This window comes from Falco rusticolus, chromosome 17 (genome assembly GCF_015220075.1).
Source record: "Falco rusticolus isolate bFalRus1 chromosome 17, bFalRus1.pri, whole genome shotgun sequence".
In the NCBI taxonomy this organism is placed as follows: domain Eukaryota; kingdom Metazoa; phylum Chordata; class Aves; order Falconiformes; family Falconidae; genus Falco; species Falco rusticolus.
This window is the reverse complement of record NC_051203.1, coordinates 6,695,193-6,717,744: the sequence shown is the minus strand read 5'-3', so window position 1 is coordinate 6,717,744 and position 22,552 is coordinate 6,695,193. Positions and strand designations below refer to the sequence as shown.

The 22,552-nt window shown below is 59.3% G+C and overlaps 2 protein-coding genes across 6 annotated transcripts; both read left to right on the top strand.

Annotated features, from left to right (window-relative positions):
- Positions 1-1,102: 1,102 nt before the first annotated feature.
- On the top strand, positions 1,103-10,658 carry PPM1J (protein phosphatase, Mg2+/Mn2+ dependent 1J). 2 transcript variants are annotated; one of them, XM_037410809.1, is made up of 10 exons: positions 1,107-1,463; positions 2,744-2,870; positions 3,402-3,725; positions 4,290-4,402; positions 5,943-6,027; positions 7,622-7,740; positions 7,981-8,044; positions 8,223-8,330; positions 8,482-8,633; positions 8,940-10,658. In XM_037410809.1, exons 1-10 carry the CDS (start codon positions 1,219-1,221, stop codon positions 9,085-9,087), a joined length of 1,485 nt encoding a protein of 494 aa, XP_037266706.1. In that variant the 5' UTR covers positions 1,107-1,218; the 3' UTR covers positions 9,088-10,658. The 2 variants fall into 2 exon arrangements, with proteins under 2 accessions (XP_037266707.1, XP_037266706.1); XM_037410810.1 differs by lacking the exons at positions 4,290-4,402; positions 5,943-6,027 and having other exon boundaries at positions 1,103-1,463.
- Positions 10,659-12,315: 1,657 nt separating this feature from the next.
- On the top strand, positions 12,316-22,275 carry RHOC (ras homolog family member C). Of its 4 annotated transcripts, XM_037410447.1 has the most exons (7): positions 12,329-12,442; positions 13,836-13,908; positions 15,896-16,060; positions 20,264-20,421; positions 20,695-20,815; positions 21,137-21,267; positions 21,424-22,275. In XM_037410447.1, the coding sequence occupies exons 4-7, from the start codon at positions 20,266-20,268 to the stop codon at positions 21,595-21,597; spliced, it is 582 nt and encodes a 193-aa protein (XP_037266344.1). In that variant the 5' UTR covers positions 12,329-12,442; positions 13,836-13,908; positions 15,896-16,060; positions 20,264-20,265; the 3' UTR covers positions 21,598-22,275. The 4 variants fall into 4 exon arrangements, with proteins under 4 accessions (XP_037266345.1, XP_037266344.1, XP_037266343.1 ...); XM_037410446.1 differs by lacking the exon at positions 15,896-16,060; XM_037410449.1 differs by lacking the exon at positions 13,836-13,908 and having other exon boundaries at positions 12,368-12,442.
- Positions 22,276-22,552: the final 277 nt, after the last annotated feature.

The following is a 22,552-nucleotide window of genomic DNA, read 5'->3' as shown; positions in this document are numbered from 1 at the left end:
GAGCTGTGCTGCAAACATCCACTGCAGGTCAGGGGTCCCGGCGCACTCCCTCTCAGTTCTGTAGCACCCGTGATGGGGAGCAGGGACATATTTATCAAGGAACACTTTAACTGGAGCCAAGCAACAGCTGGGACCACCAGGTGAGCAGTGGGTGCAAAGCAAGGTGGGAAATGAGGCAGCAGTTTCAAATAGGGGCACGTGAACAGCAAGGAGAGCAGGAGAAAGAATATGAGCTTGGGTTACATGAGGACTGTTAAAGAACAGCAGGCTACTGAATAGCTAGTAACCCAAGGGCTTGGAAGGTGGGAATAGAGGTAGTATGAGCAGCTTCTGTAGGGTGGTCTTAATAGCCTGGTGTGGTTAGAAGAGCTGGGGGTGAAGGTGGCTAAAGCATGGAGGGCTTTATATAGCTAGCAGCGAGAGCTCTGCATCTGCTCAGACCTCTGTAAAAGCCCTGCGTGGGAAGGAGTAAATGGCTCTTCTGCAGAGCTGAGAGCACTGGGACACACGAGCCCTGGAAATAGCCTCAGTTTTACTCTACAGTAGACAAACACTGGTTTTTTCAGCAGGTTTTCTGTTGTCATAGGAACCCAGTGGCAGGGAGGCAGAGGTTGGGCCATGTGAGAGATGCTGTATGAGTGCCAGATCTTCCTCCTGCCCAGCAGGTGGGAATGTGCTGTTCTGGGTCAGCTAAACCTGCGTCCTGCTCGGCGCTGGGGTCCCGAGCCTGGCTGGGAGCGGGGGGAGCCCCGAGTCCTAGTCCTCTCGCGTTAGCTCCTCGCTTCTCCGCAGGCTGCCTGTTTATTAATAGCCTGGCATGGCTGCGAGGGGGTTGGGTTTCCTTGATGAGCGCAGGGAGAGTGACAAAGCACCTGTCGCGGGAAGGGGATGTTGTACCGCACTCGGTGGCTCTGCTGGACCCCCGGGAAGATCCAGCCAGGAAACCCACCTGGCTGGAAAGCCCAGGCACGGAACGGGGCAGGGCGCGCCCGCCAGCTGTAGACCCCCCTCCCCGCCTCCGCCAGCCGGGACGAGCCTTCCCCCGAGCGGCTTCTGGCCGCTGCCCCGCCGCCGGGGGCTCTGCCAGCGCCGGGGCCGCCGCTCGCCGCCCGCGGAGCCACCGCGGGCCGATGCGCGTCCGCGCTGCGGCGCGGCCCCCCCGCCCGGGGCGGAAGGCGGGGCGGGGCGGGGTCCCGGCACGGCTCGGCACGGCTCGGCATGCTGCTGCGGGTGCGCACCGCCGTGGCGCAGCTGGTGGCGGGGCTGGGCGCGGGCGCGCACCCCCCCGCGGAGCCCCGGGGCGGTGGGGAGGGGGCGTCGCCGGCGGGACCCCCGTTCTGCCGGCCGGCGTTCCTGCAGCTGACGCCCGAGGAGCTGCGCCGGGCCGACGACCACGCGGGCCGGGCGGTGCAGAGCCCCCGCGACGGCCGCCGCCGCCTGCCCTGGAGCACGGGCTACGCCGAGTGAGCGGGGCCGGGGCCGGGGGGCGCCGGGCGGGGGTCTGCGGCCCGGGGAGGGCGGGGCGGGCAGCGCAGGGCGCCGGAGCGGGATCCTCGGGAGCTAAAGTGGGTCGCAGCCCGCCGGCGGTGAGCTCGTTGGCTTCCGCAGGAGCTGGGGAGCTTGTGCCGGTAACGGTGGCGGCGTGGGCTCAGGCTCGTCCCCGTCCCGAGGGTTTGAGCTGTGATGGCTTTTTTGTGCTCATCTGCGCGGTACCGGTGACGCTGATGGGGAACTGCCACCGAGGGCTGAAGGAACTGCTGCAGGACCCCGGGGGGAGGAGGGGGTTGAAGCTGTCTTTGGGATGGGACCTGACTTCAACTTCCCCTTGGAGGGCCTGATCCTCTTCTTCTTTTACTTGCTGCCAGTTTCACCCTTAACTGAAGGCCGATGGAGAAGGTCAGGCTCTGAAGGCCACCTTTGCTGCACAGTGCTGTCAGTTCACACCCCCATCCCTTGCTCAGGCCGGCCTTCCTGATATCTTAGGGAGCTTTCTGAGATACTAGTTTGCCCCAGGAGATACTGGGATAGGAGTACCTGGGGCAAAACCCACCCTCTGCTCGGTGCCGAGGCTTCCCTTCCATCTCCCAAGACTTGTTTGTGCAAACCACTTCAAAAATCTGTGCCCACAGAGCTCATCCTGTTGTGGATGCTTACAGCTTCCTCCCGTGAGCAGGTTTTGCAATCTAGACCTGAAATCTGCTGTGCCAGCATAGGTTGTGAAAACTTAGTGTGAATCTTTTTGCAAAAGTTCTGCTGGTTTAATGTTCATTGCCTTCTCCCCTCCTTCTCTGAGGCACCTGCTCCCTCTGAGAGGTGCTGGGTGTGATGGGACGTGGATGAGGCTGTAATCCTGTCCATGAGTCCCAGCTGGGGGGGTGTGCATTGAGGCTGGTCCAGGTTTTCAGGCAATTGCTCTGCATGGGGCAGTGGTGAGGACCTTCAGCAAAACCAGCTTTTTCTGGTCACCTCCCTTGGTGGGTGGCTGGATGGCCGCTCTACCCTGGACCCATCTGTGCTGGTGGGAGCGAGCACTGCTGCTGGTGCCAGATCAACCCATGCAACTGGTCTGGGACATCTGCTCGCCTGGCTGCTGCTGCCCCAGGCGGGACAGGAGCATCCACAGAGAGCATCCCCCAGGATGTGGGGGAACAAATGGGGGCCGGTGGGATGAGGTGCTGCGAGGTGGCTTCTGCTGGAGTGTGGTGTGAAAAAGGAGCCTTCATACCTTGTTTCCTTCTGGCAGGGTGATAAATGCAGGGAAGAGCCAGCACAACGAGGACCAGGCATGCTGCGAGGTGGTGTTCGTGGAGAGGAGACCCAGCCTGAGGGGCCGGCTGCCATCCCGGGAAGGCAGCGGAGAGCTGGACGGGGTGAGAGCTGGGGCAGCATGCACAGGCGGGGACATGACAGAGAGGATGCCCAGTGGCAGGACACGAGATGGGGCCCATGGCGATGTGTGCACACTGCTGCTTCCCTGGGGATTCCCTTGGTTCCCAGGTCAGCTGCCCCTGCTCCCTGCCAGCTCCTGCTATCATCCCTGCTGGACTACACCAGGGTTGGCTGGCCCAGGGAGACTGCTGGCCCACGTGCCCCGATGGGCTGCGGAGGTGGCTGCCATGCTGGCCCCATCGTGCCTCCTCTTTGGAGGAGCCAGCTGCTGGAGACATGTTGCTGGCAGCACGAGGTGTCTGACGCAGGGCTGGGCTCCAGCCAGGGACCAGCCGTGTCCAGACAGCTTTGACCAGCTGCCCACATCGCTCCTGCCTGCGCTGGGCTGGGACCTGCGAGCCAGACGCAAAGCCCCATGTCACTGTCCTCAGCTGGTGACCCCAGCTGCTCTCAATTCCCCATCCCATCTGCTTCCTCACAGGCTCACTTAACCTTCCTTTCTCTCCCTGCAGGGCAGGAAGGGTTTTTATTTCCACTACTGGGCCTTGTTTGACGGCCATGCGGGCAGTGGTGCTGCTGTCATGGCATCCAAGAGGCTCCATCTGCACATCTGTGAGCAGCTCCGGGATCTCGTGGACATCCTGCAGGACCCTTCCCCGCCTCCCGTCTGCCTCCTGCATGATGCGAGGGCTGGCCCTGCGGAGCCAAGCCGGGTGCCCCTCACAGAGGATGACAGGGAGGTCCCCCACGATGCTTTGCCGCGGTTTCATCTGGAGAAAGCGGTCTCCCATGACAGCCTGGTGATCGGTGCCATCGAGAACGCCTTTAAGGAAATGGTGAGTGAGCCCCTGCCTGCAGGGATGCCCAGGGCATCCCCTGGGAGCATCTCTGCTGCCTGTGTGTACCCTGGCTTGTCCCCTTCAGCAAAAGGCAGCTCTGCAGCAAGTAGGGGGCTGCAGTGAGCGGTCATAGCAGGGCGGGCTCAGAGAGGGCACTGCGATGCTCTCCTGTATTTTAGGGGTTCAGGACGCAGAGGCTTGGGGCTCCAGGTCTGTGTGGGTGCAAAGGGCTTCGTTGCACTTTGTTCCAGCAGGGCCAGCTGATCCCCTCCTGTCTTGCTCTTTCCTGCCCACTCCACTGCCCTGGTAAAGCCACTTCCCCAGCTGTCCCGCAGGACCCCTGCCTGCCCCCCAAGCCCTGCAGCCACCCCTGGGCTGTGTGGGGAAAGGTGCCCGGGCCCTGGCTGGCCGCGGCTCCTCACCTGGAGCGGGTTCTTGGCTTGGTCAGCAGCTGAGGTGCTGTCAGAGCAGCCAGGCACTATTTTGGGCTGGTTGCGGCTTTGCTTGCTGGCGTGGGGCCATGTGCCCGCCCTTGCCTGGAGCTGCTCTCTGTCTCCCCAGGACGACCAGATCAAGCGGGAGCGGGCGTCCCAGCACGTGTCTGGGGGCTGCTGTGCCCTGGCTGCCATCTACCTCATGGGCAAGTTCTACGTGGCCAATGCCGGTGACAGCAGGTACGGCCCCACAGGGCAGCCCCCTCCTTTCACCCCATAACTGGGGAGCATTCCGGCAGAGTAGGGTAGTGCTGGAGGCATGGCTGGAGCACCCGGCTCCATCCCTGAAGCTGGGCTGTCCTGGGGAGGGCAGAGGCAGCAGGACTGGGCAGAGCCTGCCTGCCTGCATGCCCTGGGGACAGCATGCCCTGCCATGATCTCCACATTTGCCCAGTGCACAGATGGGGCTGCAAAATCACTTCCCAAAATTTGGGACTTGCTCTCTTCTTTCCTGACAGTGTCCTGTCTGCTTCCCAGATGGCTCTGGATCACACCCCAGACCCTGCTGCTGGCGGTGGCCTAGGCTGCAAGTTGGGGAGTGAAAACTGCCCTCAGCAAAGCTTTCAAAAATGTGCAAGAAGTCATTTTAGGGCACGCTTTATAGCAGCGAACTGTTTCAGGAGAAGGACATGCAAATCTATGTGCAGACAAATTCCATGGGGGCTTGGAGCCTGAGGACTTTGACTGATACATGCATATCCTTGGGTACATTACTGTAATTGTGCCTGGGTGTCTTCGTTCCCCCCAAGCAATGGCAGGGAGGCAAGTCCGCCTTATGCTGAGGGTGAAGCTGGTTTGAATTGCCCTGTATTTACTGCAGGGTTAGCTTGCCCTCAGCAGTGTCAGGCCAGCAAATACTGGCTCTGGTAAATTGTCTGAGGCTGGAGGACATGCATCCAGCTCAGGGACAAAGGAAGAGTAGATCCTTTGTGCCTCTGCTTTTGGGTGCAGGACCTCTCCATGGCAGCAGCAGCCAGGCGCCAGCTGTGCGGGACAGCAGCATGCACAGGATGCTGAGGCTGTAACTGTGCCCCTGGGTGAGGATCTGTGGTCCCTCCTTGGGCATTAGATGCTGCCAGAGCTGGGTTCAACCAGGCCCTGTGTTGTGTGTCCCCCCACCCTGAGAGGGGACCTGCAGCCCTAGGCAGGACAGCAGGCGGGACAGCTGAGCCACCAGTGCTGGAGATCTGTGACTCCCCCCATGACATCCAGAAACATCTCATAATCAGACTTCCTTTTTTTCCTCTTTTTTTTTTTTTAACACATCAAACAGTCAGACTGGCCCCAGCAGTGAGCTGCAGTGCTGGTGCGGGCTGGGTGCTTGCACCCATGTCCTGCTGCTGCTGGTTTCTGCCTCTCCTGTGTGCGGTTCCCTCTAAGGGAGGGTTCAGCACCTTTGTGCTGCTCCTGTTCTAACCATACCCTGTCCTTTGGTTTGCTCTGCTTCATCCCCCTCTGCCGCATCCTTCTCTTCCATTTTCTCTTCCTCTGTGCCCTTATCCTGCACAGGAGAGAGGCATGCCCTGCCTGCCAGGGGCTGTGGGGCTGGCGGGGGGCAAGCTGCAGCGGAGCCAGCAAGCAGCCCCCCAGCCCAAGGCTGGGAAGGAGGGAAGGGGTTGCACCCCCTAGGCAGGGAATCAGCCCAAGAGAGCTGGGCTTAGCTCCCCCACCATGTCTCTTCTCCTCCTCTCTAATCTCATCCTTCCATGTTTCATTGCAGGGCCATTATCATCCGTAACGGGGAAATCATTCCAATGTCCAGGGAGTTTACTCCAGAGACAGAGAGGCAGAGGCTGCAGCTTTTAGTAAGAAAGACCTTTCTTCTCATTCCTGCTGAACCACCTCCTGGCCCCTTCCCAGCCCTCCATGCTGCCCGCTGGGCTGCCATGGTGGGGTGCTGGGGGTCAAGGGCAGCCCCACACCTGGGTCCTGCTGCTGGCACTTGTCCATCCCAGCCAGCTCGCTGGGAGAGGCACTGGGACGTGGGGAGCTGCCCTGGCTTACTGGCGTGGGGGCATCTCGTGGCTGGTGCAGCCCTGGTTTGCTACGGGGCCAGCACGAGGGGCTGTGCCTGTGAGCCTGACCTGGTCAGGACCTGGGGATCCTGGGCGCTCGGCACGGGGCTGGTTCGGTACAGTTGCATGGAACCAGTTCGGTCCATCTTTTGCTGCTCCTGCCCCGGGGAACGGAGAGCATCACCTGCCTGGGCTGCGCACTCACCTGCTGCTGCTGCAGGAGCACCGGGCTGGCTTGTGCAGTGGCCAGGAGGAGCGCGACTCTGCTCCTCCACCCACCGTGCTCCCTTGCACGGTCGAAGGAGCCGCAGTGCTTGCGCCGAGTCCTACTTTCTTCCCTGGCTGCTCCCTGGGGAGGCAGGGAGCTGATGCATGCCAGCAGGTTTCTAGCTTTCTTCCTGAAAGCTCCTTCTCCTGCCCGGCCTGGACAAACCTCCCTGTGCCACGCAGGGAGACTTTTTAAGGTTATAAAGACCTCTCTGACGGCAGTGCAGAGAAGGAGGCATTTGTGTTGGAGGAGGTCTTGCTGGATGCGATCTCCTGGCTTGCAGTGTACTTGGAAAAACACTGAGCCATTTTTTCTTGAATCTATTTTTGAATGACCGAGAGGAGGAAACTGCTGTGAGTGGGATCCTCTCCAGCCGGCTGTGATGGGCAGGACGCGGGCAGGGGGCCAGGCGCATGCTTGCTCCACTGCACGGTGCCCAGGCTGTGGTCAGGGCCTGTCCTGAAGCGGGCCGGGGCTCTCCATGCCTCTGCACCAAACCCTCCCATGTTCCTGAGGGCTCTCCTCCTTTCTTTCAGCTCTTTCTTCCTCCATCTGCACTTTCTAGTGTGTCCCTGTTCCCGGTCCCTTGCACGGTGTGCTCCAGGAGGCCCTGGGGCTGCTGGTGCTGCCCTGGGAAGGGGCTCTGTGCTGCTGCTTGTCCCTCATCACGGCTGCAGCTGGGACACGGTTTCTGGAAAGACTCTTCAGCTCTTTTCCTCGGGCGAGTGCCATGCCCTGTGCTGAGCCTGGGGTCCCAGGAGGTTTGCGGCTCTGACTCCTCCTGGGAAAATTCCAGCTTTTCCTGGAATTTGCTAGGTTTTGATCTCTTTTGGAGATCCTTATTTCCCAAAACTCCTCATGCAAAAGCTTAACCTTCTTGCTGGGTGGTGGCATGGCTGTCCCCAGCTCTGGGCATAGCACAGACAGGTGGTTTGAAGCTGCTTCACCACTGCCTGTTGGGGTTGCAGCAGAGCGGCTGGTGTTATTCCCACCACGAAATGCTGTCGCCGAGGTCCTGGCAGGCTGGTGGGTCCCATGCCACAGTGGCCAGTGAGGTGCTGCTGCATGGATCCTGCTCTCCTGGCCCTGCAGCTGAGCTGCTGCTTCTTCCCGCAGGCGTTCCTGAGGCCCGAGCTGCTGGGGAAGGAGTTCACCCACCTCGAGTTCCCCCGCAGGATCCAGCCCAAGGAGCTGGGGAAGAAGATGCTGTACAGAGACCAAAACATGAATGGCTGGTAACCCCCCCAACCCGCCTGGCAGGCTCCGTGCCAAGGGGCAGCACTGGGGTCCCACTGCACATGGGTGCCTGGCTCCAGCATCCCTTCCCATGGGGCAGGGCGGGGCTGTGGCACACTGGGTACCGGGTCTTAAAAAAAAGGGATTTTGTCCCCGGGGATGCTGTGTCCTGAGTGGGCAGGGGAGGTGCTGGAAGCCTTCACCTGCTGACGTTTTGTCTCTGACTTATTTTAAACCAGGGCTTACAAAAAGATAGAAGAGGATGACCTGAAGTTTCCACTTATCTATGGGGAAGGCAAAAAGGTGAAGTGCTTTGGCAGGAGGTGTGTGTGGGTCGCTTCCTGCCTGCCCTCACTGAATCAGGAGTTTCCAGCCCGTTTTTGCTAGTGCTGTTGCTGCTCCAGTGCCACCAATTCTCAGGTGGGAATGGAGGTGGAGATGAAGCAGCTTAAAGTTTTCTTTTGATTTCGCCATTCTCCAGGCTCGGGTGATGGCCACAATTGGGGTCACACGGGGTCTGGGAGACCATGACCTCAAGGTGTTCAGCTCCAACGTCCACATCAAGCCTTTCCTGTCCTGCTTCCCGGAGGTGAGTGTGGCTGCCAGTCACTCCATGCCCAGGGGCTCATGCAACGGCTGGAGCCGGTCAGGGTGACCAGATCTGTGGTGCACCCAGCGCAGCAGGAGCCTGCTCTGCCTCTCTGCCCCTCACCCTCACGTCTTGCCCCATTGCTTGCCAGGTCAGAGTTTACGACCTCACACAGTATGAGCACTGCCCTGACGATGTTCTGGTCTTGGGCACTGATGGGCTCTGGGATGTCACCAACGACAAGGAGGTGGCTGGCGTGGTGATGGAGGTGCTGACAAACTATGAGCCCAATGACCCGTGCAGGTGAGTTTCGAGCAGGCAGGGGGATGAGCGTGTCCTTCACTAACACCTCCCCTTGGCCTCGCTCCTTGGAGCAGTGTCATGGCTGTGCATCCTTCTGGCCTTTGGGCTGGTGCTGTTGCTCTGCAGTGTGCAATGCTTCCCTGGATGTGTGTATCTGAGCTCAGATCTCTCCTCTCCAGGGGGCCCTTTCCTGCACCTCTAGCTCCTCCACCTTCTCCTTCCTTGTAAGGGACTGCAGGATGCTGCAACAGGGAGTCTCGTGGGGTCTGGGCTTTCTGCTGAGCTGTGCTGTGCTGTGCCCCCCAGGTATACCGTGGTGGCCCAGGAGCTGGTGGTGCGGTCCAGAGGAGTGCTGAAGGAGAGGGGCTGGCGGCTGGCCAATGACAAGCTGGGCTCTGGCGATGACATCTCTGTCTTCGTGATCCCTCTGGGTGGCCCAGGCAACTACACATGATGCCCGATGACCCCAGGGCAGCGGGGCTTGCCTTGCCTGGATGAAGATGAGCAGGACACTTGACGCTGCCTCGGGGCCACCTCTCCCCCAAGCACTTGTTTCCTGAGCCGACTGTGAGAAGAGTAAGAAACCTGGAGCCTCTGTCTGTGCCCCTGCCCAGAGCATCCCTTTCCACCTGCTTGCATCCCAGCCCCGGGTGGAGATGGAAGGGCCTTGGACAGAGAACGGGGACTGGGGTCGAGGGATCTTTTTTCATGCTGCCACTTTCTTGATTGCTGTGAAAAGCCAAAAGGCTCCCTGGCTTCTTGGTGCATCCTTTGCATCTCACCCTGGGCCTGGGGGTGCTGGTTCCAGCAGTGTGCAAGAGCTGTCAGGCTGGTGGGGCACTCATACCTGGGGATGTGCGTACTTGCTGCTGCTGCAATCATCTCCCCCTGCCCTGTGGCACTTGCACCGGTGACACCAAAGCTGCTGCTGGGGCTAGGTGCTGGGGCTAGGATGGGCAGTGGTCTGGGGTGAAGCCCTGCCGGCAGCTGGGCAATGCTCAGCGTGGCATAAATCGAGCTGAGGGTGGTGTGGTGGTGGGTGAGCACCACGACTGACATCCCAGCTTTGTGCTTGCCCTCTCCAGCCCCTCACGCCTACATCCCAGCCATGCACCTTGTTTCAGTCTCCAGTTTGGGAGGATGGGGCAGTGCTGGTTTGCTGCGGTGCACCGAGAGCCCCTGGGAAGGAATGAGCATTGTTGCACTTGCACTGGCTGTGCCATGGGTTCTGCCCCCACCCTTCTTCATGCCTTGGATCACTGCTGTGTTTCTGGAGCCAATTATTTATTACTGTCTGGAGAGCTGAGCTGGAAATTGTCTTAAGTCCTTTCTTGGTGTGGAGAGTCTGTATGAATATATGTCTGTATTTTTGAGCAGTTCTAAGTTGGCCACTGCTGAGCAGCAGTTGCACGCAGGGCAGCCCTATTCAGCCAAGCTTAACAGCTTAAACGTGCTGCATGGATCTGCTTAGCTGAGGGCTGGAAACCCACAATAAAAGCAGCTTGGTTGTGACTGGGGGGGGGGGTGTGGGGGTGGTGCGGGGGAGACAACTCCCTCCTTTTTCTCAATAATCTCAAAGCTGGTGCTGAGCAGAGCTGTTGTAGCAGCAGTTGATCTCTGTGCAGGATCTTATTTTATATCGCACATACCACTGACCTGAAGGATGCATTTCCTGGAGCTCTGCAGTGTGTTGCATCCTCCCAAAACATGAGGGACGATCCCACCCTGGCACTGTGGTGAGGGGGAGAGCTGCGCCATGGTCCCTTGTTTTGGAAAAGCTCCCTGGCACCAGCAGTTTGTGTCCTGCTGTCCTGGGTGCAGCCAGCTCTTGTCAAGTGTCACCTTTGGTGAATGTTGTTTGTCTCTTGTAATCAGTGAGATGTAAATAAACTGGGTGCACTTAATGGGAAGTGAAAGCTATCCAGTGAGATTTTAACCTATTGACATCTGTGCTGAAGGGAGCAGGGAGCAATACTGGAGCTGGGAGCATGTCCTCACATAGCACTGTGTGTTTAAATAAAGGTTTTGCCACTCGGAGTCCCACTTCAAAGTCTTTCTTGCAGTGCTCCTGCAAAGAAGACTTACCTAAAAGCCAATTAGCTCTGATTAATTTATGTAGGCAGGCTCGGTAGCGAATAGGCCCAGGCAGGGTCATGTGAGCTGCTGTCCCTCTGCCCTTGGCCCTGGCCAGACCCCATGGACTATCCCTGCCTGGGGTGGGCTGGGGGGGGGGTCGCAGCTCCCCACAGCAGGCTGGGGGACAGTGGCAATGGCCAGCCTGGTGGGGAAGGGTCACAGGGGGGGTCATTAACCCAAACCACGACCTGGCTGCTGAGCGCTGCATTGGGTTTGGATGGGGACTGAAAACCAGCAGGCGTCAGCCTGCCCCCCCCCCCCCCCCCCCCCCTCCGGCTGCTCTCTGGTGTAGGCAGTGCCAGGGCACAGGCAGGGATGGGAGGGGAGGAAAGGCTAATGGTTTTCCTGCCCATGGGGTCCCTCCTTCAGGAACGGGTGGGCTGTGGATGGGGACACAGCTCTGCAGGTTATGGCTCCCATGGATGGGACTGTTAGGGAGGTAGGACCCCTCTCCTGGTGTTCAGGCATCCCAGCAGCAGCTTCCCCTGCCTCTAGGCATCCCTGCTGTCCCAGGTCCCCCTGACTGTTACCCTTGTGCTCCTGATGCTCACACGTGTTTTCCCCACACCTCCAGCCCCCCCTACTTGTTTGCACAGCCCTCTTCCCCTGGCACAATGTTCTTTGTGCTGGTGGCTGAGGACTGGCTCTGCTTTTCCAGGTCACTGCTTGGGAGCTGCTGGGTAAGGCGAGGAGGCAGAGGCTGCGTTTAAAGCTTCCTCTGTAGTTCCCTTTTTTCACTAAGGAAACATTTCCTTTGGAACCAGCTCCTGGCCTGGGGCTTGATAAATTAAGAAAAATTGTCTCCGAGCCCTTAAAATAGCAGCAGTTTATGAGCCTGGGTCTGGGCCAGGACCCTGGGGCTGCCTTTCCCTGGCTGCGTGACAGGGACTCAGCCCTGCAGCGGGGGCGTCGCAGGGGGAGCAGCCACCCGTCCTCCCGTGGTGGGCAAGGAGAGCCGGAGCCCCTGCCTGCAGCACTGGGGTCATCTCTGTGTGGGGTCCGACGGGTCACAGACCCCCTCTGCCAGTGCCCCTGCGGAGGGGAGACAAGACCCTGGGGACAGGGCATGTCCTTTGCAGCTCCGCTGTGCCTGTTACGGTGGGGAACGGGGCCTTCCCCGGGGACAAGGAGCCGACTGGGCAGCGCGAGGGGTTGCAGGGGGGTGCGATGGGGTTCGGGTGCTGGTGCTTGCTGGCATCCGCCGTCCCCGGCTAGCGACGGCTTTGGGCTGCCCTCAGCAACGCTCACGGGGGCAAAGGCGTCTCCTCCAGAGATGCTCCGATGGGGACGGCTGGGTAGGGGGCAGAGCGTGGGGGGTCCTCCCTGGAAGGGTGGGTGGGAGCGGCCGCTCAGCCTGTCCAGCGGCCCGGTCCCTGCCTGCCGGCGGGAGCCCCGCCCGGGAAAAGCCGCTGGGGGCGCCCGGGCTGGCGGAGGCCGCGGCTGTCGCCCCGCCCGGCGGCTCGGGACCGGGCTGGGATCGGCGCCCGGGGGTCCCCGGCGCCGGGAGGGGGGCTGCGGGCTGAGCACGGCTCGGCTCGGCCGGGCTCGGCGCTCCCGCCCCGCCCTCGGCGGGCGGCCCCCGGACGGGGCGGTGCCGGCGGAGCCGCGCTGCGGGGCCGAGGCCGGAGCTGGGACCCGCACCGGGACCGCGCCCGGGGCCGCGGCGGAGAGAGGTGCGGGCTGCGCTCGGGGTGCGGGGCCGGGCGCTGGGGGCACTGGGGGCGGGACGGGACAGGACCGGACCGGACCGGACCGAGGCCGGTGCTGGGGACTGGGGTTACTGGTGGGATGTGGGGTTACAGGGGTCTGGGGTTACTGGTGGCGTCTGGGGTTACCGGTACTGGTAAGGTGTGGGGTCGGAGCTGGGATCTGGGGGAACTGGTGGGGTTTGGGGTTACTGGTGGGGTCTGGAGTTACTTGTGCTAGTGGAGTGTGAGGTCGGAGCTGGGGTCTGGGGGAACTGGGGTCTGGAGTTACTGGCACTGATATGGGGCGGGGTCAGAGCTCGGGTCTGCGGGAACTGGGGTGTGGGGTTACTGGTGGGATCTGGGGCTACTGGTGGGGTGTGGTGTCAGTGCTGGGGTGGGCTCTGGGGCACTGCTGGGGCAGCCGGGCACGGGGGGTGGGTGCCCCAGCCAGGCTGGGTTGGAGCCCAGCGGGACGGGAACCAGGATGGGATGGGTATGCCAGGGATGGGATGGGGGTCCCTGCCTGCGGGGTGGGGGTGTGTCAGCGGCAGTTCGGCCACCGCGAGTCATCCCCCAAGGGTGGCCTTGGACTGCAGGTCCCGACTCGTGGATGCTGCCCAGACAGGGCTCCCCACTGCCTCCCAGCCTGTGACTGACAGGGCCAGGCTAGGGGACAGCCCAGGGGCTGCTGCCCCGTCCCGCCGTCCCTCCCCACTGCCCCTGCTCCAGCAGCATCCCCATGCACGGCCTTGCTTGTGGAGCGGCCGCTCTGTGTTTTCTTCAGAAAAAGGAAAAAAGTTCCCTTTGCTTACTGCTGAGCTCATTTTTAAACGTTTATATTAGGGGGGCTTGCGGGGAGGAGAAATAATTGTGTAATGTCTTAGAAGCAGGGAGCATTCCAAAAGCATGACTGCGTGGCCTGTTCCAGCACTAACAGTCCGCAGCCAAACCTTCCCAGCGGCCGCCAGGGCCCCTCAGCCCAGCTTCAGCCTCTCGACACCCGCGGGGAAAGAGCAGCGTGATCCCGGGCTGCTCCGCCGGGCATCGGCACAGGGATGCGCTGGGAGCCGGGACCCAGCTGAGCCACCCGGGCCAGGCAGCAGCTCTGCCGCATCCCCAGCAATTCCCCTCGTGAAACCGGAGACAGGAAGGTAGCGGCTCTAGCTGTGTTTGGCTGAGACCAGTTGCATTTTATTTTCATTTTGCCAAGCGCCTTTAGCTGTCCCAACAGCTTCAATTTATGTTCAGCTCCTCCTTCCCAGCTACAAGTAGTGTAGGTAGAGACCGTGTGAGATTTTACGGGCTTTAAATTGAATCCATGTTCCTGACAGCTACAGCTTCTCCAGGGAAAATAAGCCAAGTCACTGTCTTCCAACAGGTTATCAGGAGCGTTTAACCAGGCTCACCTCCTAACTTGCTGTTTACACTGGAGAGGCGTATTGACATGAAAAGTAAGGAATGTATTAGCAAATATTGATTGGCCCTGGGGCAGCAGCAGTCAGGCATTGCATGAGTACAGGCATCTGCTGAGATTGTGGCATGTTATTTGAAGCTTTCAGCAAGACACTTGTACTGCTGTGAGTCTGGGAAGGCTGTCATTTCTGTGGGAGGTAAAATAAGAACATGGCATGATGTCCTTTGGAAAAGGCAGGCAGTGTTTTCCCACGAAGCTCAAGCATTTGTGGTTCAAGCTTTGTTAAGGCTTTCAAATTCTTCTGTTCCAAGTCCTTTTCTCTGTTTTGCTTCTGGATGTTTTTGCGGGATTTAGCAAAGAAAACAAGCCAGATTGGCTGCTCTGCTCCGGGTCTGGGTTGGGACAGTTGCCCTTTGCTGCTGTGCTAGAACATGCTTTAACCCAGGCCGCTGATTGTGCCCAGAGAATAACTCATAATTTTAGAAGAAAATTGGTAAGCTGAGTTTGAGCTCACCATTTGGATGTGGCAAGTCTAGGTGTTAAGGCGTCACGCAGCTTTCCCGGGGTAAATACAGATGCTTTCCCCAGTGCCGGGTGGTTTTGGCAACGGTGGGGCAGGATGGGGAGGCTTGGAGCAGTGGGAGCCGGTGTTGCCAGTAGGTGTGGGTTGTGCTCTGGGTGTCAGCGATGGTTGTTGGCGTGAGTAAGGGCTGGAGGCTGGTCTCCTCTGTGCTACACAGAAATGCCCAGCTTGGCCTGCCGGGGGGCTGTGTGAGCATGAAATTGCAGATGCTGCTGTGCCAAAACCAGCGCCGCTTTGATCGTCTCGAAGCTGCAATCTGCCGGGAGCTCAGAGCCCAAGTTCTGCCCGGGCTGTTGCGTTTCCCTCTGGCATTGCTCTTTGCTTCAAGCCTTTTAGGAACTTTTTTCTGCTTCAGTATGAGAGTCCCTCAGATACCCGAGACACTTGCCAAGATGCTTGTCCTGTGCTACCTTGGTCATGGTTTAGATATCTCAGAAAATTAAGTTCCCCTTGATGGGCGAACCTGTCAGATTTTAATTTGGAAGTTTATTTTCTTTTTCATTGCACCAGTTGTGCCAACAAGTGCTACCAGCTAAAACTGTTTCTGTTGTGAAACAGCACTGCAGGGCTTTCTGCTGGGAATTCATGCAAAGAACCTTGTCCCTCTGCCATCCCATGCCCAAACACCCTCCATGCCCTTCCAATTACTTGAACTTGGGGACAGCTGTAGCCTTGACATACACCTTGGTGGGCTCCCTGCTTGTGCTGATCCAAGCTGTGACATGTTGGTGGGGTGGGAGGAGAGCTGCTCCCAAGGGGGTCCGGGGGAGGGACCCCCGTGCCCCCAGCCTCTGGGACTCTGGCAGTGTCTCTGGTGTTCCAGGGCTGTCCAAAGCAGCTCTTGTTTGCCCAGCAGCACCTCGCCGGGGTCCTGTCCCAAGGTGCCCTCGCCTGGCTCGCTGGGGTGGTGGCAGCAGCCCTGTGCACACACACAGCCATGTTTAGAAGTGGAGACAGCCTGTGCTTGGCTGCACTGGTTAGAAAACATTTTCTGTGTTCCCTGCTAGTGTTCTGTGCTTTCTGGATGCTGCGAGCTGCCTTAGGTCTCGTCTGTATTTCAGGTTGCACAACCTGAACCGAAGGCATGCGTTTTGGCGTTTTTGAAATCCAGTTGCGTGCCTCGTGGCTGTTGTAGCCTTGAGCCCGGTCTGTGCCGTGTTAGCCCAGCTCCTTCCCAAACAGGAGTTAAACTGAAACAGTCCAACCGAGCACTTGAATGCTTTAAAGTTTAGTAGAGCTGAAGACACAGCAATATCAGGAAAATGTTGGTCTGTTCAAGAGAGGTGGTTTTGCTTCTGTGGTTGTGTTGCACTGCCAGGGGGTCCGGGTGGGTGCCTGGGCTTTGGGGTGACAGCAGGCTGCTTGTTCCCTGAGCCTCTGGTCTCAGGGGAGCAACCACAGAGCTGCTGGGGCAAAGGCGTATTTGCTAATCTTCCAACAGGCAGCCTGGAAGGAGATGCTTGGTGGCTGCTGTGCAAGGCAGGAACACCAGCCCCGGGTCTGTTCTCCCATCTCTGGCCGTGAAGATCCCCAGGGCAATCCTAGTGGCTGCACAAGCGGTGCCTGGAGCTTTGATGCTCCTCCTTGCTCTGCTCTCCTGGACAAGGTGCTCTTTCTGGACAAGGAGATTTTGTTTGGAGCCGGATGGCTGCTGGGCTGGGGGGCAGTGGGGAGCTGGCCCTGCCATGCTGGCAGCACTGAGGGTGTCCCTGTGAAGGGGGTGTCCCTGTGAAAGGGCTGCTCCCAGCATGGCTCCATCCCTGCCAGCTCAGCCCTGCCCAGGCTTCGGGGTTATGCCTCCAGCCAGGGCTGTGGGCAGAACAGAAATTCGGCTGGTTTTGCTGATAAGTGGTGTGACAGGTCTGGCCGGGTGGGGCTGTCATCAGCAGCGCCTGGGAATTTCTGCTGTAGAACAAAACCCCTCTGTTGGCTGGGGGTGTGTGGGGTGGGTGTGTGTGGGGGTGGCTCGCGCCTTGCCAAGGAGGTTCATTGAAATTTGCCCCCTACCTTGGAGTCCTGCTTCAAAGTGTTAATATCTTTCTCTGCCATTTCCTGAGAGCCCGTAGCAGACGCTGGATGATGGACTCATCCTGCTGCCAGAGGAATTCCCTGTTTCCTGCTCAGCAAGAACCTCACATTTTGAGGCACGAAGCTGGGCGAGGCCAATGACACAAGGGCTGCCCTGAAGCCCTGGCTGGTTTTATGGTGATGGCTTTAGATTAGCTGCTTGGAAAGCAGAACAGAGTGATTTGGTTGCATTTTGCAATTTCTTGGTGTGATGAATAAGATGCCTGCTCAGGATTAGGCTGGTGCCGGCCCCAGTGGTGAGCACTAAGCCCGTGGCCGTCCTGGGGTGGCCCCAGCCTGCCCACAGCAGGGTGCAGGGCTGGGCGGGAGCCTGTGGGGTTTGGCAGTGCCGCTCTGTGGGAGATGCCGGCACAAAGTTGCTGCCCCCTTTTGTTATCTCTGTGGACACAGATGCGAAGACGTCTTCCAGTGAGGCACCTCAAGCGCTGCTCACGCTCAAAACCCGTGGTTGCTGCACGGGCCGGGTTGGATTGCCAGCGTGGCTGGGCAGTCTTTGCTGTAACTTGGGGTGGTTAACACTTGGCAGAGTTTAAAATCTGGATTTCCACGTCTTGATGTGGGTGACTGTGTCCTTTTAATCGTTTGGCCTGCCAGCAGCTGTAGTAAAGCTATCCTCCTCAACTTGTCTTCACATTTTCCACTCTCTTTTATCTGCTTGCAATCTGGGAACAGTGCAGAGCCCTTTGCGTCAGGCTCCCCTGTCCCAGGGACCGGCCTCATCCTGCTGAGTGACAGCATCCCCTGGCAGAGGAGCTAGTCCCTCCCCGCACAGAGTGCCGGCAGCCGGTGGCGTTGGTGCTGCACCGGCTGGCTTGTAGGGTGAGGGCACAGATGGGGGCACCCGGCCGGTCGCCGAGGCACACAGTGCTCACAGCCTCCTTGCCCCACTTGCCTTTGCATGCCAGCTATGGATTAGTAATGGGCTATTTCTGGATGGCTTTTGTGAGTAATGGAATGAATTGTGCTGAGATTTTGGGTGGGGACAGTGCCTCTGCCTGCTGAGTCACCGCTTGGCATCACACAGGGCTTGGGAGCTGTCGGGGCCCAGAGCCATCCCAGGTCAGGGTGGATGATGGAGGCCGTGGGAAGGAGCGCTGGGTGCGGCAATGCTGTTCGGTTTGGAGCATCTGCCATCGTCCTCGCGGGACAGCATGCGGGTGCAGGGGAGCTGGCAGCCGTGAGGTGGTCTTGTTTTAGGTCCGATGTCAGGCAGACTGGACACAGGCAGATCCTGGCGTCTGTCTGGGAGCAGGTGTTTATCTCCCCAGGCATCCTCTGTTCCTCACGCTGCAGTTGTGTCTCCTGTGTTGGGTGGATTAGATAGCGGTGTTACCCACACCACCTTTCTTCCTCCATTCATCTCCGAGATACAGAGCTGCAAAGCAGCAGATCACATGTTGCTGCGGGCAAAGGAGTTTCTGTGTTAGTAAATAGACTTTTTTGCCCATGAGCTCTCCTTTTACTGTGCTGTGGAGATGATGGCTGGAGAGAGGACGAGCCTTTGGTCAGATGAGAAGGATGGTTGCAATGGGGGATGCATTTCTTGTGTTCTCAGGGTTACACTGTCCCTGACAACTTGCCCTTCTCATGGGGGCAGGAGACAGCAGGCTCCTCCAGCCCTTTTATCTGCCTCTGTAACACAAATGTCACGTCTCCTGAGGATAAGCTCCTGGCCGGCTGCCCATGTGAGGGGCCCTGGGCGTTCCTGGCCCAGCTGGGACAGGCAGGAGCAGGAGGACATGAGGAAAGGGAACAGGAGCTGTGCTGGGGGGGTTTCCCCTCTGTGCTCAGCCCCTGGCAGTGGGACCCTTTGGGCACTTCAAGTTTTTTATTCAACTTCAGCGTTGCACAGATGTGCTCACCCTTTATATAGGTATGCTGCTCCACTGGGATGTGCACTTTACGCCGAGGCTCCTGGTTGAGGAGTGCCGGCTCCTGCCAGATGTGGCCCTTCATCCTTGCTTTTCTCACTTAACAAGTGCTGGTTTACTATTTTTATTAATTGCTCCATGGCACTCAGCAGCCACAAACCATTCCTGCTTCATCTTGTGAGGCAAAGTGCTTGTAACCTGGCAGGGGCTGGCATGGGTTTGGGTGAAACCTTTCTCTCTTCTGCCCCATCCACACGGTTGGGCAGTTTGGTTTGTGAGAGCTGGGGTGGTCCCTGAGACTTCCCCAGGGTCCATGTGACAGCCCTGGGGAGGTTTCCTCCAGGCAGGAGCTTAGCGTGACCGTGACCGTGACCGGCTAAGTATGCAGAGGAGAGGAGCTCCCTTCAGCCTGCTTTTGAAATGCAAGTCAGCCGCTGAGTCTTAATTTCTTAATCCTTCACTTGCAGCTAATTATGATGCAGCCTTACTCGGGCTTTTCTCCTCCCTTTTCTGTTGGCGCAGGGTGCGGGTGTGATTGCCCCGGCAGAGGACGGACACCAATGCCTTTGTTAGGGCTCGGTGTCAGTGCCCGATAGGTTTTCCCAGCGTGATCTGCTCCCAGCTCGGTGCCTTGGTGTAGGTGTCCTTCCCGCAGAACTGCCCCTTCCAGTCCTGCTGCCCTGGGCAGAGTGGGTTCGGAGAGGGGCAGGGCTGGCTGGAGGACACGGAGCATCCCTGCCTTCGTGAGCGGTTTGCTGGTCACCTACAATTTCCCCCAGCCCACAGACCAGCGTGTGCCTTTCCAGGGATTAAACCCTGAGCTGTCAGTGTGTGTCTTGCCCGGGGTTTCTGCAGGGACAGGGAGCTGGTGATGTGCCGAAGGTGCGTAAGGAGTGGGTCAGGCTTTTTGGACTGAAGCATCTGGGAAGCTGGGGATGGGAAAGAGATTTGGGGCCTGAGGTCAGGGAAGGATGTGATCCCACCACGACTGATTTTCTTGTGCCTTGTTCAGACACCACAGCAGGCATTTTGTGGCATTTTCCTGGGTGATTCTCAGGCTCAGCTGTAATCTCCTTTTGAAACTCAAGGATGCAAAGGCAGAGTTTTACTTGGGGCAGAAAGCAGCCTGCTGTACTGTGAGGTTTCAGCTGTTTGCTGAGTGATAGCTGGCAGCTTCTGCTGCTGCCGTTGCCAGTGTTGGATCTCCGCGGTTGTGTGGCAAAGACTCCTTTGTCAAATAAGCTGGGATGGGGCCAGCCCAGTGCCAGGTGCCAGGCGTGCAAGTCATGCTCGCTCGGACCTCCTAGAGATCGGTTTGGCAAGTTCCAGCTGCTGATCAGATAACTTGGGAGCTGGTGAGCATGCTTGAGTGAAACTCGGAGTACAGTTTCTGCCCTGAAGAATTCATAATCTAAAATAAAATGTGTGTGTGTGACACTAAGGTTGTCAAAAATCCCATTTTCCTGGGGTTGGATGGCAGGGGCGGGAGCCTGGCTGCTCGGTGGGGTGGGTTCATTGTCTTGCACAAGGTCCCTGTGTGCAGCCGCCAGCCCTCACCATGGCTGGGGCATCGGGGTGTCAATTCTCCTGGCTGTGGCTGCAGGATATAAATGGTTCCAGTCAGGCTGGTTCTTGCAGTGCCTGTGAGCTGGTGCGTGCGTGGAGGTGTACCTGGCTGGGCTGGGAGAGCCTCTGTCCTGGCAGTCACCAGCTGCTCATGCCAGGTGTGCCCGGGTGTCCGTGTCCAGTGCCCTCCCGGGCAGTCGTTTGAAAGGTTTTGGGGCACGGGGGGCCAGGAGCATGGGCTGCCCATGGCTGCTCTGTCCTCTCACCTGCTCTTGTCCCCGCAGCAATGGCAGCCATCAGGAAGAAGCTGGTGATTGTGGGAGATGGTGCCTGTGGAAAGACGTGTCTGCTGATCGTGTTCAGCAAGGACCAGTTCCCTGAGGTCTACGTGCCCACTGTGTTCGAGAACTACATCGCTGACATAGAGGTAGACGGGAAGCAGGTAAGGGCAGTTGCAGGGTGCTGGAGCTGCTCCCGTCCCCTCGCTCCTGCCCTGTCAGTGCCATCAGCCAGCGCTGCCGCACGGGTCGGTCCGTGCAGCTCGAATTCACCTGCAGTGCTCGGGGGAGCCCCACGGGTCCTGCGTTTCTGGGTCACCCTGAACCTGCCCCAGTTTAAGGAATATTGTAGCTAGAACTGAGGAAGAGAAACCTGCTTGCTCCTGGCCCGCCGAGCTGTCTGCAAGCTGCTGAGCTGTGTCACTCTCCCTTCCCAGGTGGAGCTGGCCCTGTGGGACACAGCGGGACAGGAGGACTACGACAGGCTGCGGCCCCTCTCCTACCCGGACACAGACGTTATCCTCATGTGCTTTTCTATTGACAGCCCAGATAGCCTCGGTAGGGAGTGGGGAGCAAGGGGGGGACCTGGGGCTCCCACAGGATTGGGTGCTGCTGCTAAACCCCTTGGGGTCTGGAAAGCCCCCGTGCTGCCTCTCTGGGGGATGCCAGTCCCTCCCTTCCATCTCCTGGCTTTGTGTGTGCTCCAGAAAAATGCAGGGAACTTGCAGGCTTGGTGGAGGTGGTGGGAGAGGAGGATGCTGCAGGGCAAGCTTTCCCTGCTTTCTTATGGGAAAAGCCTGGTGCCGGTTCCTGGGGCTGCGAGGAGGCTGGGAGGGAGCAGCCCCTCAGCTCAGAGGGGTCCGTGTGTGTTGCTTGCAGAGAACATCCCTGAGAAGTGGACACCAGAGGTGAAGCACTTCTGCCCCAACGTGCCCATCATCCTGGTGGGGAACAAGAAGGACCTGCGGAATGACGAGCACACGCGGCGGGAGCTGGCAAAGATGAAGCAGGTGAGGGCAGCCCCGGGGTCCCGCTGTTCTGCTGGCGACCTGCCTCTCCCCGTGCTGCATCCTGGTGCTGGGGGCTGGATGCCCCAAGGGCACTCACTGCGCTTTTGCTGCTGTTTTCTGGTGAAGTTTTCGAATCCTCTTTTTAATGTTTTCTAGGAGCCGGTGAAGCCAGAGGAGGGGAGGGACATGGCCAACAGGATCAACGCCTTCGGCTACCTTGAGTGCTCCGCCAAGACGAAGGAGGGCGTGCGGGAGGTCTTCGAGATGGCCACCCGCGCTGGGCTGCAGGTTCGGAAGAACAAGAAGCGCAGAGGCTGCCCGCTGCTGTGAGCAGCCCGGCGGGTCAGGAGGCAGCTGCCTGCGCCGGCACCCTGCTGCCCCGGACCGTGCGGGGAGGGAGTGCTGGCAGATGGACCTCGTGGTGCCAGTACCTGCCCCGAACCCTCTGCACCAGAGCTGCTGCCCAAGCCTGCAGGTGTCCCTGCGAGGCTGCGGGGCCGTGAGGGGCCAGTGCCTTCCGTACCCACTGCTCTCTATGGGCCGGGCGTTTGCGTAGCTCCCTGTGTCACCCCGTTTTTGTACCGCTCACCCTGGTTTTGCCTCTCCCATGGGAATTGCCACGGTGTTCGCTCTCCCTCCCCAGCTCCAGGCAGGTGCTGCAGAAGCAGGAGGTGCTGCTGGCTGCTGCCCGCAGCTCACACGTGGGGTCTGCTGTGCCCTCGAGGTGCTCTGCCCACTCCCCTGGGCCATGCGGGCAGTGCTCACCAGCTTTATACAGACTTGCCCAGGGCAGCTTTCAGCCCAGTCTGTGTGCAGAGCCAGGCTCAGCCGCTGCTGCAGGGAGCTGGGCTTGGCTGCTGCCAGAAGCGCTCTGCTCCCAGGACCAGTGCTCTGCCCAGCTCTGCCAGTAACACCTTCTTCCAGTCTGCACGGGTCACGGACTTAGCATCGGTAAACTGAACTGCGTAATTGGGAGAATAAATGCAAACTGGTATTTTAGTAATTTAACTCAGCTTGTGTTGCGTCCTTCTGGCTGTCCTTTGTGCCCTGTGCTGGTCCAAGCTGCTGCCTGGGGACTGGGTCCATGCGCTGCAGGGTGGGGGCTTGCTTGGCCCCCAGCCCCTCTTGGTTCAGCCCCTGGTGGGGGATCAGGGCTTGTCACCATGCACTTGGGTAAGGCCCAGGGAGCAGCTTATGTGGGAAGGGCTGGGCAGGAGTTTCCTAGTTGTACCCAGTCCCTGGTGCAACAGGTGCTGCAGTCACTGCTGGAGCCATCCCTCCTCTT

What these genes read in the sequence shown, in the direction of transcription:
- PPM1J (XM_037410809.1), top strand. Translation starts at nt 1,219, where the DNA reads ATGCTGCTGCGGGTGCGCACCGCCGTGGCGCAGCTGGTGGCGGGGCTG. An exon ending in GGCAGAGGCTGCAGCTTTTA is followed by an intron (nt 6,028 to 7,621) that starts GTAAGAAAGACC and finishes TTCTTCCCGCAG; the next exon opens with GCGTTCCTGAGGCCCGAGCT. An exon ending in TCCTGTCCTGCTTCCCGGAG is followed by an intron (nt 8,331 to 8,481) that starts GTGAGTGTGGCT and finishes ATTGCTTGCCAG; the next exon opens with GTCAGAGTTTACGACCTCAC.
- RHOC (XM_037410446.1), top strand. An exon ending in TAGAGGTAGACGGGAAGCAG is followed by an intron (nt 20,422 to 20,694) that starts GTAAGGGCAGTT and finishes CTCCCTTCCCAG; the next exon opens with GTGGAGCTGGCCCTGTGGGA. An exon ending in TGACAGCCCAGATAGCCTCG is followed by an intron (nt 20,816 to 21,136) that starts GTAGGGAGTGGG and finishes TGTTGCTTGCAG; the next exon opens with AGAACATCCCTGAGAAGTGG.